The sequence below is a fragment of the Protopterus annectens genome, chromosome 1.part1 (genome assembly GCF_019279795.1).
Source record: "Protopterus annectens isolate FY-2018-M chromosome 1.part1, PAN1.0, whole genome shotgun sequence".
Lineage (NCBI taxonomy): Eukaryota > Metazoa > Chordata > Ceratodontiformes > Protopteridae > Protopterus > Protopterus annectens.
In genome coordinates this window covers 1,566,931,915-1,566,949,673 of record NC_056726.1, presented here as the reverse complement: position 1 = coordinate 1,566,949,673, position 17,759 = coordinate 1,566,931,915, and the positions used below count along the sequence as shown (strand labels likewise).

At 39.8% G+C, this 17,759-nt stretch overlaps 1 protein-coding gene across 3 annotated transcripts in view; it reads right to left on the bottom strand.

Moving 5' to 3' along the window:
* LOC122811408 (myomesin-3-like) overlaps positions 1–17,759 on the bottom strand; it is a 482,129-nt gene that overhangs the window by 119,513 nt on the left and 344,857 nt on the right. For 2 of the 3 annotated variants that reach the window (XM_044083257.1, XM_044083240.1), the window contains exons 11-12: positions 12,918–13,005; positions 12,763–12,816 (exon numbers count right to left, since the gene is read on the bottom strand). In XM_044083257.1, coding sequence (XP_043939192.1) covers positions 12,763–12,816; positions 12,918–13,005 — 142 coding nt within the window. Of the gene's footprint in view, positions 1–12,762; positions 12,817–12,863; positions 13,006–17,759 lie in introns of all 3 variants that reach the window. The other variant, XM_044083248.1, reaches the window with a different exon arrangement.

The window sequence follows — 17,759 nt, the reverse complement described above, 5'->3', positions numbered from 1 at the left end:
CACCGTACCCGTTCCATACTATCTGTATGGATTTCATAGAACTGAACAAATGCGGAAACAAGATGTATTGTCTTGTCATTATAGATATGTTTTCCAAATGGGTGGAAGCTTTTCCGACCAAAAATCCAGATGCAGCTACTGTTGCAACAATTCATGTTAGGGAAATTATTCCTAGATCTGGCGTACCGGAAAAGATCTACAGTGACAATGGCACACACTTTGTAAATCAAACTATACAACAGTTGAGCCAATATTTCGGAATTTCTTTGAAAAAACATTGTGCATATCATCCACAATCTGCAGGACTAGTAGAGAGGCATAATGGGGTTTTGAAAAGTAAACTTAGGAAGTTAATTAGTGAGACACAAAAAAATTGGGTGTACTGCCTGCCTCTGGCACTGTTGAGCATGAGAACTGTTCCAAATGCAAAGGGGTTAACTCCTTTTGAAAAATTATTTGGGAGGGCATATTATATACCTCAGTGGAAACCTCTCATGCCTGCAGAACAGGAGGCCGACAGTTCACTCGCAGAATATATGAGACGACCTCTAAGTAATAAACAACTTTTGCAGTTAAATTCTGTTTCAGATAAAGAACAAACCAGACCATCGGAAGCAGCAGTAGTCCCAGGCACGTGGGTCTGGGTGAAAACCATAAAGAAGAAGAATTGGATGTCACCGAAGTGGGAAGGACCATACCAAGTGCTATTGTCAACACCCACTGCAGGCAAGATCACAGAGCGAGCATCCTGGATTCATCTGACACACTGTAAACAGGTTAAAAACTTTGAACTGGACAAAAAACTTGTTATTGTTACACAACAAGAACAAAATGACCAGATATGGAGCAAATAGGAAGGCAGAACAACCACAAAAGTATTGCATGATCATTCTGTTAACTATACTGATAACAATAATCTTTTTGCTGTGGCCTTTCCTTTTTCCAGCCACACGAGCTGAACTGAATAAACGTGATGTGTTACTCACAGACTGGCATCCAAACTTTAACACTTACCAAGCGATCAAACATGTGTATGCTGAGACTTTTAATGTTTCAAATTGTTGGGTTTGTACAGCTATACCAACAGCATACGGGGGATTATTAATGACTGCTGTCCCCCTAGGGGTCAATGAGACCTGGAAAAATTTGATTTTTGATGCTACCGACTGTAAAATCACAAGACAAAATAGCATTGTACCCACCTGTTACACAAAAAGGAATTGTATGTTTTTACAAAAATTATACTGTTCAAGTGGGTTGGAGCAATTGTAATGTGACTGTGCCTTACAAATGTTATACCAAAGCTAATAATGCAGGTTCTATTTGTGATACAAACTATGACTCATTTCTTGAATCAATGCACAAAACAGTTAATGAAGTACAACATAATCCTGTTCTTTTTAAGCAACTATCTATCATTGATAGGAAAATTAATACTAAAGTAGAGGATTGTTATTTTGTGTGTAGGAAAAAGGCATACAAATGGTTACCTGAGAATTGGTCCGGTAGTTGTTTTTTGGGTTACCTGGTTCCTGCCATACGACACAATGCAGTTCTGCCCGAGGAAGAATTCGAAATGTCAGGGAGGTCAGCAAGAAACCTGGAAATCCAATCAAGAAACCTGAGAATCCAGTGGGACGAATTGAAGCAGGCTGGAGAAACCATAACTCCGTAAAAAATAAAGCTAAGCTGACACATATGGACTTGAGTGACACAATTATATCGTGGGCAGGTATAGCTCCTGCATATGGCGCAGTAAAATCGATTTGGTAGCTGAGAAAACTGTCCAAACGTCTCGAAGTAATGAGCAATGCAACTTTTTCTGCTCTCGATATAGTAACTGATGAACTGAACGCTATGAGAACTGTGGTGCTTCAAAACCGCATGGCTCTCGACTTCACCCTAGCTGTGAAAGGCGGTACTTGCGCTTTAATAAAAGAGGAGTGCTGTTCGTATATTCCTGACAACCAGTATGAAATAGATGACCACCTTGAGGTAATTCAGCAAGTGTTAGCCATGACCAAACCAGGCCCAAACCCACTGATGGATTTTTTCCAGAATTTGTTTGGGGGGTCGGGTACCATCCTAATGAACATCCTGATTGCCATTTGTGTGGGATTACTCCTATTAGGAGTGTGTGTTTATTGTGGTATTCCCTGTATGAAAAGATTAATTAAAGATTCTATAGACATCAGTTTCTGAAACTTTGTATCAAAGTACTGAATTTGAAGAACTGTTGAAAAATGAAACACTTTCATAAGTTTAAACTGAATGACTCTCTTAACTGCAAATTCTAAACGGAAGAGGTTAGGAGAAGAAGCAAACTGTTTATGCTTTTGAAAATAGAATAAAAAGTATTAACGGGGGAAATGTCAGAAAAATATGTATTAATGTATGTGTTTAGTGCTTATTAGAAGCTAAAAGGGTTAACACATTTCATTCTATTTTATGTACAGCTTAGTTTTGTATGAAACTACGAGATGCTTTCTGAAACTGCAAGATGCTCTCTGGCTAGCACAGAAAAATTCATGTTTATGCCTTTTGGAAATTTACTGAGAAGCAGGTGATTATCTGCTAGGTCAGGAAAATAATGAATAGAACAATACTGTTTTCTATAACTTTATTGAACTTGAACAATCAGCTCTGTTCATGTTATGAGAACATGTACAGCTGCAGAAAAAGATAGATACAGTTAAACAAAGACTGCTTGAAGAAATGAACTATAATCTGTACTTGCTTTGTGCTCGAATTAGCCATAGTACCTTGAATGGTAACATCATATAGTGAGAAGTTGTATCTAACAGGTGGACTCCAAGGCCACATTGTTTTTCTTAGGAAGTTTTTTCATGAACTTGATAGTGTCAGCAGAAAATCATGGACAAACAGCTGCTATGAAATAATATTGTTACGTCAGCTTAGTAGGCAATGTCTTGTAAGAAATGTATAAGAATGGCTTCACTTCCTGATTCTAGTTAGACAAACTCTGTATTAGCACGTTTTTGTCTCCTTGCTGCAAGAATTAAAGTGGCTTAACCTGAACCTACCGTGTATTGATCTTTTTGAAGTTGTTTTTTTCCTTTGACAGTCCCAGTTCAGATTTGCTGTCTCTAGGCCTGTTTGTTTTTGCAGTGGTTGTTCTGAGCACATGACCAGGCCATCTTGAATTAGCAGAAGCTTTTCTTTGCATTTGTGGCAGGATTGTGTTTATTGGCTGCTGGCTGGTGGAGGTTGGATGGTCTAGGGCTTGGAGTAAGCACTCATTGGTTCTTTTGTGCTTTTTTAAAAAAAAGTTGTTTATGGTTGTGTCTTCTGGTATTTAAGCCCTAACCTTGAGAGGATTTCTGTCTATACACACTGAACCGAGTGGAGGAGGGGCATTGACTACAACTCTGATCTGAGATATATAACAATAAGTATCCTGTTTTTTTTTTTGCTTATTTTTACTAGTTATTGCTTCTTGCAATTTATATATAATACTTTTTATTGCCTGCTACATACTTTTTACTGTATTGTATTGCTATTAACTAATCTGCACAGTTAAACTAAAATTGTCTACCTTACAGGGCCTGATAAATAAGGTTTTTACTGTCACACTGTTTGTAAAGCTTTTTAGCTAGTTTCACTGTGTGAAAGGTATTAATGGGAAATGTTCTCTACTTGTTAACCACCGATTTGTTTGTTCTGATTTCCTGCCAAGATGTGTATCATATAACTGATTTGTTTGCAGTTAAAAGCATTCTGTAGAGTCCCCTTGCTCCTTTATCTGTTTAAAACTTTCATTTTGTGGCTCACTGCTGTTCTTCTGCTGTGATAAACATTTCTGTAGTGTTTACTGTGTAAAAAGAGTGTAGGCTAGTAGCTGTAGTATTGTTCCCCACCCCCCCTTCTCTGTTGGTGTCTTACTGTTATACCTGGTGGCTTTGCAGCTGCCCGCCCCTTCTGTAAATTTGATCTGGGATACTCCTCCCAGTCTAGTGTCATTAGCTCATTCTACCTAATACAGAGATAACATTTGAGAAGGCCAACCCACTTAGTTTTCTAACCTCAAATTATCTTCTGCTTCTCCTCTCTCCCTTTCCTTCACAAAAAAAGAAAAAAAAAACTTTGCTAGAATCTCCCTCTGTTTTGCTTACCTGTAACAAAAAAAATGTATGCTTGTTTCCTTCCTTTCCTGTAACTAGTCTCGTGCAGATACAGATTTGCAATATCCAGGACTGTTTGTAAGCTTCTGAGCACCCCCAAGCCTGTCTGTGTTGAAGGGAAGCCTGCTAACTTATCAGTGGGAGTGGTAAGCACTAGGTAACCTATCTACTACATAAGGAGTGGTTTCTAGTCCAGAAATTGTAGTTATTGGCCGTTTGGGCAATTTTTTCTATCTCTCTCAACTTTCTGATTTAAAAAGCCTGCATTTGCACTTGTTTCCCCTCTTTCCTGTAACTAGTCTAGTCCAGATACAGATTTTCTATATCTAGGACTGTTTGTAAGCTCCTGAGGCCCCCAAACCTTTCTGTGGTGGAGGGAAGCCTGCTAGCTTATCAGTGGGAGTGGTAAGCACTAGGTAACCTATCTACCACATAAGGAGTGGTTCTGGCCCAGAAATTCTAGTTATTGGCCATTTGGGAATTTTTTCCATCTCTCTCAACTTTCTGATTTAAAAGCCTGCATTTGCACTTGTTTCTTTCCTGTAACTAGTCTAGTTCAGATACAGATTCTTAGTTTTAGCACTTGAATTTGCTTATTCATGCTCAGCACTTGTTCAGAACTTGTTGTAGGCACAAAATAAGCTACAAATTACTACAGCACTCAACCTTTCCCATTACCTAGAGGAAAACAGTTTTTGTACTTTCTTTCCTCAGTTGCTTAGAGAAAAACAGCTGTTGTACTCACTTTCCTCAGTTGTCTAGAGGAAAATATTTTTTATTCAGGCATATCCAAGGATCAGCTCCTATTGTTCTCTCCTATCTATCAGGTGAATCTGGGCATCTTGGGCAATATAGCAATTGCCTCATGTACATAGACAACCCTTTCTTCCTACCACCCAACACTACAACCTGTGAGAGATGCGCTTATCTAGCCAAACTGGAGGTAAAGCTCTCTCCAGCCAAGACTGAACTTGACAGTCAAGAGGAGAAGGTAAACACTTGCACCACACCACACTCATCACATAGTCTCACTAAACCTACACCAGCAAAATCCACACATAGAAACACAAAAACATTTGCGGAGGCTCCCAGTAATAATCTGCTCAAGCAACAGAGACCTCCAAAGCAAAAATGCAAGCAACCTCCACCCTCCAACACAACCAAAATGACACACAGCCCACAGACTCAGTGTGCCACTCAACCACAGCCCAAAAGGCAAAACAGTGTACACAACACACTAGTCATAGATGACTCTATAGTCAGGCATACTGATGTCCCACTCACCAGGCTAAACAAGGGTGCCAGGATCCACCACATAAGCCACACACTTGGTTCACTCCACAAGAAGTGCAAATATGACTCTGTCATTGTCCATGTTGGTGTGAATGACCTGAGATGTACCTCCCTGGACTATATGAAAAGAGACATGGAAGAGCTCTCCAATCTTGTAATCCAGGCAGATATGACCCTAGCCCTGAGTAGCATCCTGACATTGCCTGGAATGATACCGCAGTACAAGGACAAAATGATTGACTTCAATAATTGGCTAAGCTTCTGGTGTCATTCTAAGGAGATCCAGTGTCTATCTACCTGGGATGACATGGTCGACATACCATGATGCTTTGCCAGAGATGGCCTGCACCTGTCACCCCTGGGATTCCGGATACTGGCTAAGGCTCTTGCCGCCCCTATAGTGCCTTTTTTAGGCACGGTTCAAATGACAAATGCACCACCATAACAGGAACAGGCAAGCAAAAACTGAGGGTAATGCTATTCAATGCTAGATTCTAAATCTCAAAATGTACTCCCTCAAGGCACTCCTTAAAATGGAGAACATTGATATCTGTGCAGTTACTGAGGCCTGATTCAAGGCTCAAGACAGCACCACTGCATTGCCAGGCTATAACTCATACCACACTTTTCAGCCATGTAACCTGGACCGGAACACAAAAGGCGGAGGTTGTCCATATTCATTAAGGATATCCACACCTCCAGGCTAGTTGATCAGCATAATACATCCAAGGTTATCCAAGTGCAACTAACTCTCAGCAAAACTGCAATCCAAATTGTAGCTTGCTACAGATCCCCCACCATGCCCCAGGATTCCCACTTCTCTTTTCTTGATATACTGAAAAATATTAGAGTTCAATGAAACACCCTAATAATGGGCGATTTCAACTACCCCACCACTAACTGACAAAACTACTCATGTACCAACTCCTTCGCTCAATGCTTTTTGGAATTCATAAATTCCAATGGCCTGGATCACTTTATCCACACTCCCACCAGGGGCAACAATATACTAGACCTAGTCATTACCAACATGAGTGACCGGTGTTTCACAACTGAAGTCAACTCCTCGTTGGCCAGATCCGATGATAAGCTAATCACCTTAGATATCCACATCCCACCCCATCCCCCATTAAGGAAACCATGGTAAAAAATTTCTCCAAAGCCAACTTCATGCTTCTTAAGACAGAGGTGGTGAACTTCATGTCACCCATGCAGATGGACAATACAATTATGACTGCTGAATCCTATACAAATGCACTCTATAAGCACTTACACAAGTGCATGGATCATGCTATCCCAAACAGAACCAAGACACTAACCTCCAAAAAAAGGAAGCCAAGCCAATCTGGTTATCCCATGCCATAAGCAAACTCTACAACAGAAGGAAGAAACTGTTGCAAAAGAGAGGAAAATCCCATGAGTGGAGGAGCTCCCTGGTCAGCCTCGGTAAGAAGCTGAGATCCCTTATAAAATCCTCCAAAGCTAGCTATGAAAACAAAATCACCACTGATTCTAGGGGCAACCACAAAGCATTCTACAGCTATGTCAAGTATCTCAATGGCAACACTCAGATCTGCTCTGAGTTACAGCACAAAGGCATGAAAATTACAGAACCAACTGATATTGCCAACATCCTGGCAGATAAGTTCAGTGCTAACTTTACCCACCTCTCACCCCCTAAAGGGCCCATATCTATACAGGAAGAATGCAGAGTCCCTATAATCACAACTATGCAGGTAAAAGCTGCACACTCTAAAGCCAAAAACACAGCATCCATGGGACCGGACAACATCCCAGGCTGCGTTTTATATGAACTTCAGAACAAACTGGCTTCCCACCTAAGCACCATGTTCAATCATAGCCTCACATCAGGCTTTGTGCACAGTGAATGGCGCACAGCAACAGTTATCCCACTCCACAAAGGGGGAGACACCAAGACACCACTGATCCTGGGAGCTATCACCCTATTAGCCTGATAAGCCTGGTATGTAAGGCCATGGAACGTATCATCATGGAACTCATAAACAAAGACATTGGTAACCTCTAAACTCTGGACCCCACCCAGTTCGAATTTGTGAAAGGCAGATCATGCTTCCTGAACCTGATCGTCTTCTTTGAGGCAGTCACCAAAGCTGTAGACGAGGGTAAGGTGGTTCACACAGCCTATCTTGACGTCTCCAGGGCTTTCAACACCATCCCCCATTCTGGAATTATAGCTAAACTCCTTAAACTAGGTATAAATCTCTACTTCACAAGATGGGTTGCCAACTGGCTCACTGACAGAGCCCACACTGTAAAAGTTGCAGACTCCAAATCTGACTTCAAACTAGTGACAAGTGGAGTACCACAGGGTTCAGTCCTGGGACCTCTCCTGTTTGGTATCTACTTCCCTGAAGTACAGGCTAACACAGAAGGCCTTTGGCTAATGAAGGTCACAGATGACTGCAAACTAGGAGCCATAGTCGAGTCCACAAATGATGTGGACATCCTACAGAAGGGCCTCACTGAGACAGATGCCCGGTGTCAGGGCTATGGCCTCAAGCTCAATGCCAAAAAGTGCATTGTCATCCCCCTTTGGTAAAAACTCTGTACCCATTAACTACCACATAGGCGGCAGTCTACTTAATGTTGAATGAGTGATAAGAGACCTTGGGACCCAGGTGGACAGTAGTCTCTCCTTTGATAATCACATCTTCACAGTAGTCAGGAAATCCTTCTACATGGCACACCTCATCACAAAAGGGTTCTCATCCAGGAAAAAAAGAGGTCATTGTTCCCCTTTACTCGACACTCATTAGACCCATTATAGAGTACAATGCCCCTTTTGGAATGTACCTCACAAGACATCTGCAGCAGCTGGAAAGGCCACAGAAGTACATCACAAAGAGAATTACTGGCCTAAAACAGATGCTCTACACTGACCGTCTCAAAAAACTCCAGCTTTACAATGTAGCATATCGCCTACTCCGAGGTGATCTCTTCCTAACATATAAAGCTACGTCAAACCCAGAGCTGTTGGACATGCTACACCTAGAGAAATCCCAATCCCTCTGAGGTACACACTCTAGGGACCTAAATCTTGTCACCACAATAAAGAGGACATGCTGGAAGGATTGATTCCTGTCCCAGAGACTTCCCATACTCTGGAACAAGCTACATCTATGTCAAGCAAGGTTCCTCATTAGCTCTCTTCAAGAAAAACCTTGCTGAGTGGATCGGAAATAGGAAATACACCCCAAGGATCACTTCTGTGCCTCTGCTCAGCAGGGGCACAGGAAAATAACTTTCTTGGGTGGCATAAGCCGAGGAACCTTGTTGGCTAGGCTGCATCTATATCACGTTATCGAAAGTTTACTTAATCAAATCAGTAAAGGTTGAACTTTATTGATCGATTAAGTAAAACATCGAATAACGTAAAAAGAAACAAATTAAAAAAAACACTAAATGACGTAGGCGGGGGCTGCCCCCCACACCTCCCCTACTTAAATGTACCAACTCCGAAACCAATCTACATTGAGGTAAATGGAAATCTCCCCTTATGGAGATTTCCGTTTACTTGCACAGTGTTCTTCACTTTCGATATTGTCGTGCCGACAATATCAGACTCGGTATTGTCAGGTTACAACAACGTGAAGTAGTCCCGCTAGGCTTACTTAGGCCCTTGGGCCGATAGCCTAGTACCTACCTATGAACCTATGAACCTATAAGAAAGAATATTTATTATACATAATGAATCCCCTTCTTTCCATCATAATGAAAATCTAAAACTACTCAGCAATGATCTCTTTATACACTATTAGAAAGAGTAAGACAAGCTCTGAAGTAAAAAAACAAAACAAACAAAAAAAAAAAACGACTCCCTCTTCCAAAGACACACAGCATTTCTCAACTATAGCTGGAAACAAAGAAACAATGCATGTTTACACATGACTCCCTATTGAAATGTCAGCACTCAAAAGTGCCAACAAGCTGAAAAAAAAGACTGAAAACTCACTCCCTGCACCCCACAAATTTATATATCCAAACTCTGAGATTGCCATACCTCGGGAAAGAGGAAATATTCTTGGAAATGGCTATCTCAGACTTAGTATGTACAAGTTCATTTTTCGGCCATTCATTCTCCATGTCTTGGGACTTATTCTAGCAGATTCCAACATTTCAAATAGTTAATGTTGCACATAGTTGTATTTAATGGTTCCACTTATGTGGATCCACGGGTTATAGCCACAAGCTCCAAAACTGTCATTGTTAATCATAATATCAGCAGGACCTGCTGGCATGATAGACATCTGACCCAGTATGTCCCCCACTTCTAGAACAGACTTCTGCTGCAGCTCAAACAATGATGTATTTGATGACTAAATGGGTACTCACAAATTCACCCCTGGGGTTGCACTATCTATGGTTCTAAGTGGTCTTCTAAACAGCCTACCTAGTAATACTTTAGGAAGTTATGAAAGTGGCTATCTCATTCTGGACACTGTCTACTGCTCCTAAGACCAGCAGTATGATGGTGCTACTTATTATAGTTTCACTGCTGATTTTGCTAAGATTTTCATCAAATGGCCTGACAGTTATCATACAAGTCTTGCAGTCGGTGCAGGGGGTCAAGGCTGTGATCTGTAATTCCTGTGATACACAGTTTGATTCCCTCATCTGTCTTTTGCATATTGTGTGACACTCAAGTCACTTAACTAGAGAGTGCTGGGAATTGGAGCAAGGACCCTGGACTGCAAGCCTAGTAACTAACTATGGATCTACGTATCAACACTGTGAGTTCTGCCAAACTTCTGGCAGTTATTGTACATAAGGAATTAATAAGTGACATATACATTAAACCCATTATCTGTAACAAAGATCAGAAGCTGAGAATGCTTTATATGGCAAAGGCATTCACAACAGACTATATAAGATTATACCAAAAATGCAACTGCCAAGACATTTCTGCAGTTCCATATTGAAATAGCAAGTGCCAACATGCTGAAAGAAAATAGATCAGAACTGCAGCAGAAGAGTGAATCTCTTGACCCCCTGCAAGTCCTAATGTGGGGGGGGATATCCTCTAACCCCATGAACTTATATATACTAACTCTGAGAACACCATACATTGGAGAAAAGGGAATATTCCAAGAAATGACCATGTCAGACAATGTAAGTCAGTCCATTTTTTGGCCGATCAGTTTGTGTGTCCCAACATTTCAAATGGTTACCCATTACTCTGCCAGCTCTCCTATGTACTTCTCTTATTATAATAAACCTCTCAGCAAATTTGAGGAAGTCTCCAAACAAGCTATTTGCTTTGCTGCAGCCTGCTAGACAAGCCTCTTATTCACAATAATTTATCTCTTAAAATTGAAAAAAAAAAAAAACAGCTAGCCACCTAAAGAATTCTAAGTTGTATTTCACTTGCAGGCCTCATTATGGAAAAATACGCTCTGCCATAGACTACATCCTCACATTATACTTTCCTGTTATGCCTCTGCTTTTTACTAATGCATCTCTGTGAGTAGGTTAGCAAATCTATCAAATGATCTAACACAAATCTCCAACAAATGATCCAACAAAGCATCATTAAAACACATTGGAGCAGTCACTTCTCCTGCAACTGTGGTACGACTTGAACTGGCAGTTCTTCTCTCCTCGCCTTTTCCTTCCTATTCAGGCTACTTAGTTTTTTCTAAAAACTTTCTAATATGGCTCTTACATATATTCATTTTTTAAATTCTGCCCTTGTTTAATTTATTTAAGCTTCTTCCCTCTCATTTCTACCTTTTTCTCATCACCATCTGCAGTTTCATATCAGTATTGTAATTATCATTTTCTGTGTTACAGTTTATATTACTAGACAGGTTCTCTTATATAGCAACAAAGGAAAATCTTCCAAAAGAAACAACTGAGTAATGCTTCCCCAATGAAAAATCAAAAACATATTTTTTTTGCAGGGGAGCTTGTGATGGACTTTACCCCTCATGCCTTAACTTATATTTCCTAGCTACATCATCACAACGTAGGGGAAAGAGAAACACCTTAAAACACCTTAAAAGTAGATCAAAGTACTTTCCCAATTAGCAGTCCTGCAATTCCATTACTTGAACTGCAAAAATGGCTAGCAAAACACAAAGTCAGGGAAATGGAGCTGGGGGAATTAGTAATCAGTAAGTTAGCGGTAAACCATTGTAGGGGAGCCCACCATGCATATTGATTAAGTTATTTTTATTGTTATGTAAACTGATTTGAGCATTAGCTGAAACATTATTTCTCATACATGGACACTGGAGTCTATATTATGTTATCGAAGAGTCTCCTCTTTGAACAAATAATAATCGACAGCTACACAGCGAACGCTGTAAACTGCGAACTGCCACTTCCGCAAATTTTTTTCCTTGGGAAAAAATTCACATGGCCGTAAACACAAAAGCAAACTCTAAAACCCTAATCAGGTGGGGGACTTCACCCCCCCCCAACTAAATATACCAACTCCAAGATCGCTCTACATTGGAGAAAAGGGCAATTTCCGATAACAGCCAACTGATTTTTTTCCGAGGAAAAAATTCGCTGAAGTGGCCTTTCGTGGTTTACATCGTTCGCTGTGTATTTGTTGATTATTATGTGTTCGAAAAGGAGACTCTTTGATCACATAATATAGACCCGGACACAGACTGCTTATTGATAACAGTTTTTACAATTCTTGTTTTACCCTACTTTGTTCTAGCACGTCTATTATAGCTTTTGAATGAAATGTAATATACTGTTATGATTTGTACTTCAGAAGGCAGAGTATGTGACCTATGTCAGACAACTCTATTCTATAAGCCCATTATTCTCCCTGTAATATTATAAAGTTTGCATTTGTTTATTACAATGTAATTTACTGTATATGATGTTTTTCACACTTAGCCTCCATTGTGACTGGACTTTCACAGATGCTTAAATAAATAAATAAATAAATAAATTAAAACAGAACTGTATCACTCCTAATTTATAATAATAATTAGACAAATGTACTCCTGACAGTGACCCTCAAATTATGAAGATACTCTAGTATTAATACAGAACAAGCAGCTAAATATTAAATTCATATCACATGTTAAGATACACATGGCCAGCAGAACATTTCCAAGGTTTTACTAAAGACAATCCTGAATTAAGCATAAAGAGATTATTTGGTATAGCTCCAAATAAGATGATGTTTATATGACTCATTAATAAGGAAATGGCATAATACAATATCTGTTTATGACTAAAGTAAAATATGACTACAGTTATCTGTACTTTATTTTACTGAATAGTCTGCATTTAGCAAGAAAAAGTTGTGTGTGCTACAAACCTTTCAACATAGTAACCAATAATGTTGGTCTCTCCATCAGTGCTTGGTGGTGACCAGGAAAGAAATGCATTTAGCAAGAAAAAGTTGTGTGTGCTACAAACCTTTCAACATAGTAACCAATAATGTTGGTCTCTCCATCAGTGCTTGGTGGTGACCAGGAAAGAAACAGATAATCCTTGTTGACATCATGGCATTTCACATCTAGCGGGGACCCAGGCACTCCAGCTGTAGACACCTCTGCATCTGTAGAAATACCAAATGCTGAGTGAGATTCTGTATACTGTGCTGCCTCTTTTAGTAGATTTTGAGTGTGAGAGTATGTGCATGTATGTGTGTGTATATGCATGCATGTACTTGCTCGCATGTATGTGTGCTTCTTGGTGCATATGCATGTGTATGTGTCTATGCCTGCATGTGTGGATACATGTGTGCACAGGTTTACTGTCAAAATTTAGATTGGTACTTATGCAAAGCTGGGAAGGTTGAAAGGCTGTTTTCGTAATGCCGATCTGGAAAATGTTCGATTACAGATTAGCGAATGGTAGTGTGCATTTGCTAATGTGGAATCGATTGTTCTGATAACAGATCGCACTATAGTGGGAATCAGGAAATGTACCCTTTTCTCACTGTAGTGTGAGCTCAGAGTTGGAATATATAATATTCAGGGGATGTGGGGGGCACGGCCCCCCCTCATGGGGTCTGCAGGGGGGACTTGTCCCTCTTCAAAAACAATACTGGCAAGACGGACTTTTGCCATTGCAACTTCCGCTGTTCAAATGTCGATTCTGTGTTACCATTTCCTAAATATTGATACTTCATTATTACCAATTTTGACAAACTGGTTCGATCAAAAGGAAGAAAATTATTTTGATTTTCCACATTTTGATAGTAAACTGTGTGTGCATGCATGTGTTTTTGTGTGTGTGTATATCTACCTTCCATCAAACATAAGTACCCTTGAGTCTTTCAAGGTTAGTTTAATACTGCATGTGGCACTTACTTCTCTTTAGAACCAAGAAAGGCACAATAGAGCACCTAAGCACCTCCCCTGTTTATTTCTATTGAATGTTACTTACTCTTATTCTGTCCCATGTCTAAAATTGTTTTCCCTTCTTCACATTACTTACTTTTCATGAACATTGCTAGCCTTCTTCTCTTTCTTTCATTTTAATAGTCTTCATCCTTTTCATTTCCACTTCACTGCAAGTAACTGTACTTCTGTACCTTGTCATTTCTAGTTTCTCAGGTGTGTTATTGGATTTATTTATTTACTTTATTTATTGACATTTGTTAACCGTGTTGGTCCAGCTGGGCTTGTGGGCCATTTTCAGTGGAGACCCCAGGAGAAAAGCTCAAATAAAACACAAACAGTTTACAAAGAATCAAACATTTGAGTCAAAAATATGGTCTAAAGGTTCTACCTGACTTCGTCGACAGCGCAGAAGACCGACAGCGGAATTCGGAGCTCCAGAAGATCGAAAACGAAGAAGACCGACGCGAATGGCGAGTGGCAGAACATCGACAATGCAGAAGACCGACACGACGGATGACAACACCAACGCCGAGGATGCCGACATGGGGAAAGGCTGTGTGAGTATGCGGTAGTGACGGACGTTAGGGTGCGAGGCAGGTAAGTGTGGAGATTGACGGTCTGTGGGGATAGGGGTGGGTTAAGTGAGTTAGGGTTAGGGAGCGATAGGGGTGGGTTAAGTGAGTTAGGGTTAGGGAGCGATAGGGGTGGGTTAAGTGAGTTAGGGTTAGGCGATAGGGTGGGTTAAGTGAGTTAGGGTTAGGCGATAGGGGGTTAAGTGAGTTAGGGTTAGGGAGTGGGTAGGTAAGTGTGCGATAGTGACGGACCTTAGGGTTAGGGTAAGGTTTAGTGTGGGCTTGTAAGGATTTTGGTGTGCTTGTGTTGTGTGTGTGGTTTGTGGAATGGGGATGTGTTTTGTTTTTAATAATTGTTATTGTGGTGTGTGCAGTGTATGGGGTTTCGTGTTTGTGTACCGTCGGTTATTTCGTTGTCGGTTATGTGTGGTTTCGTGTTTATGGACTGTCGAATATGTGGTGTCGGTGATGTGGTTGTCGGTGTTGTGTGGTTTCGGCTATGTCAGGTAGAACCGGTCTAAATCAGTTATACAAGAACGTTAGAGAGACAAAGCAGAAATTCAAACACATGATATATACATATCAATATTTTACAGACTAAAAAATATATTTATATATTTACAAAAAGAGTTAAGTCCAACAGTACTGATTGTAGAGTTTAATAAGTATCCACAATAGTGGAGTACTTAGCTGTATATGGAGGGACTGAAAAAGTATATAGGAGGGTTGTGGGGAGCTTAGGTAGGGGCTTGACAAGGACATATTTTGGGGTTGATTTAGCTTTGTTTACTGCATTTTCATAACTTGGGTTAATTATGTTCCATCTTAATGTGTCTGCAAATGCCTGTACATTTGTACTCTCTTGAAGCTGCTTGTAAGCACCTACAAATTTGGTTATTCATGTTTTATTATTTTACTTTGACAACTATGTGCATCCCTTTAAGCTTTGGTTTGGTCATGGCTGAAAGGGGTTATATGGTCAGCCAGCTATTTATATGGGTCTACCAATTTTGGTCGAGTAACTCATATGTTGAACTCAGACCTCAAAAGGTCGACAAACTGAACACTGGAAATGTGCAAAGAAAGAACCTCAGTGCATGCAATATTTACACAACTCTGCTAATTATATATACACACACTCTGAAATCGCACACTCCCCAAGAAAAATGAATATTCCCCTAACCGAGGATTGTCAGTCACATACCTCTTGACCATCTGCATATATCAGCCAAATGTCTATTAAAGAGATTGCAACAAACAAGGATTTAGATCAAATGCAGGGCTCCAGCATGTGTGTGTGTGTGTGTGTGTGTGTGTGTGTGTGTGTGTGTGTGTGTGTGTGTGTGTGTATACATATCTATGTATGTATATATCTTTATGAGTATATGTCTTTTGGATGGATATCATTTTCAATGAATCACAAATTTGTGAAAAATTAATTGAAAACATTTAATTGAATTGTGTATTACAGAAAGTTTCATATATATATCAAATATACATTTTTAGTAGGGGGCAAGTCCCCTTGTACCTCCATGTTGGCATTTTCCCCCCATGAAGCAAAGAGAAGACACTGCACAAATGAACTATTGCTGGGATACAAATTTCTAGCTATAGGGGCACAAAATGAGGGTGGGCACTAAAAAAGAGCAAATTATCTCTAGACTGATTTGCCTTGTAAGTCCTATTATCCTAAGATACTAAACCACACCAGCAGTCATTGGCTGCAGCCTTCTGCAGTTTTATATTAATTCTGATGCAATGAATTGTGTTTTTTGTAAAATGATTCAATTATTTTTTTCAGTTATTTGCAATTTAGTGAAAATGGCATGCAGTGAAATGAGTGGCAACCATATATGAGTGTGTGTGCTTGTGTGTGTGTGTGTGTGTGTGTGTGTGTGTGTGTGTGTGTGTGTGTGTGTGTGTGTGTGTGTGTGTGTGTGTGTGTGTGCGTGCATTAGACACTCTAATTAACAACATATTCCTTAAAAGCAATTCAATCAAGCTTAAACAGGTTAATGGCAGCAATATCGAACTGCAAGTATGCCAAAATTCCAAAAGGAATAAACTTATCAAATTATGTTATTGCTGGGGAGGGGGGTAGAGGGTGAGGAGCTGGAGCCCTTCCGCCTTCCCTGACATGAGGTAAGCCCCTAGAACCCCCAAACATGTGAACATATGCACACACACTTAGTTTTATATATATATATATATATATATATATACGTGTGTGTGTTATACAGATAGATATCTAGCTATAGCATCTATCTGTCTATTTATCTATACCCAACTCCAGGATAGCACAACCAAAATAATGCAGACACTCTTGGCACAAAAAAGGGACTGCACTGAAGTGAATATCTCCACAAAATTGTCACTGCAATGAAAAACAAAAACAAAAAACCCACCCTTACCCCATAATACCACAATTACAATTATTAACCTACCTCAACTAAGAATAAAATATGTATTTTGGTATTCCAAACTGATCTATATGCACTTAGTTCTACCCAAATGTCAGTCAATAAGCTGGTCATACCCTGCCGACATTCAAACAAAATATCATTCAACCAAACGTCTGACACTCATAGTATCACTGACTTTGTGTTTATGACAATAAAACAGCCTCTGCAGCCAGTAATCTCTAGCATGAATTTCTTTTAATAGTCCTGATTACTGTGTTCATCTGTTTTACCAATCTGCTAACATTTTGTAGGTTGAGTTGCTGTTGACCAATGGTGACCCATCATTCTTGGAGAGGTGTGAAAGAGTCCATTATTGCTTTATGTTCCTTATCCATTTATGACAACAGCTGATGTAGCTACAGTGCACACACAGTCCAAACATATAAGTTGCAATACATACAGACTTGGAGGCCAGTTTCAAATAATAACTGTTCAGAATGCCTTAAAAATCCTTTTGTTGGAGTGAGTTCTCATATTGGCACAAGGTTTTGTAATACAATACTCAAAACAACTTGTGTTTTTATGTATAATACTCAGATGCCTCAATAATCAAGAAAGAAAAATAGGTTGAAGGCTTCATAGTCAGAAAGCACTTCATTAGCCAGCATTGTGTTTCATTCTCCAGTGGGAAAATTACTCAGAGTGCAAGTATCCAGGAATCTTCTCAGTTTACAGTTTATAAGGGAATTTTTGTGCACACATTCTGCATCAATGTAGCATTTGTGTTTTTGAAAAAATAAAGCAGCATCTAAATCCAGTAATTTAGTTTCTAACTATGGATTTATTCACAAAGCATAAAAGGAAAATACTCCCCATTCAAACTTGTGGTATTGGGAAAACCAACCACTTTCTATTATCTATTCAGAGTGCAGTCTGTTTGGTTACACAGTTCAGTTCCAGAAAGTAAATCTCAATTACAAGCACTTTAAG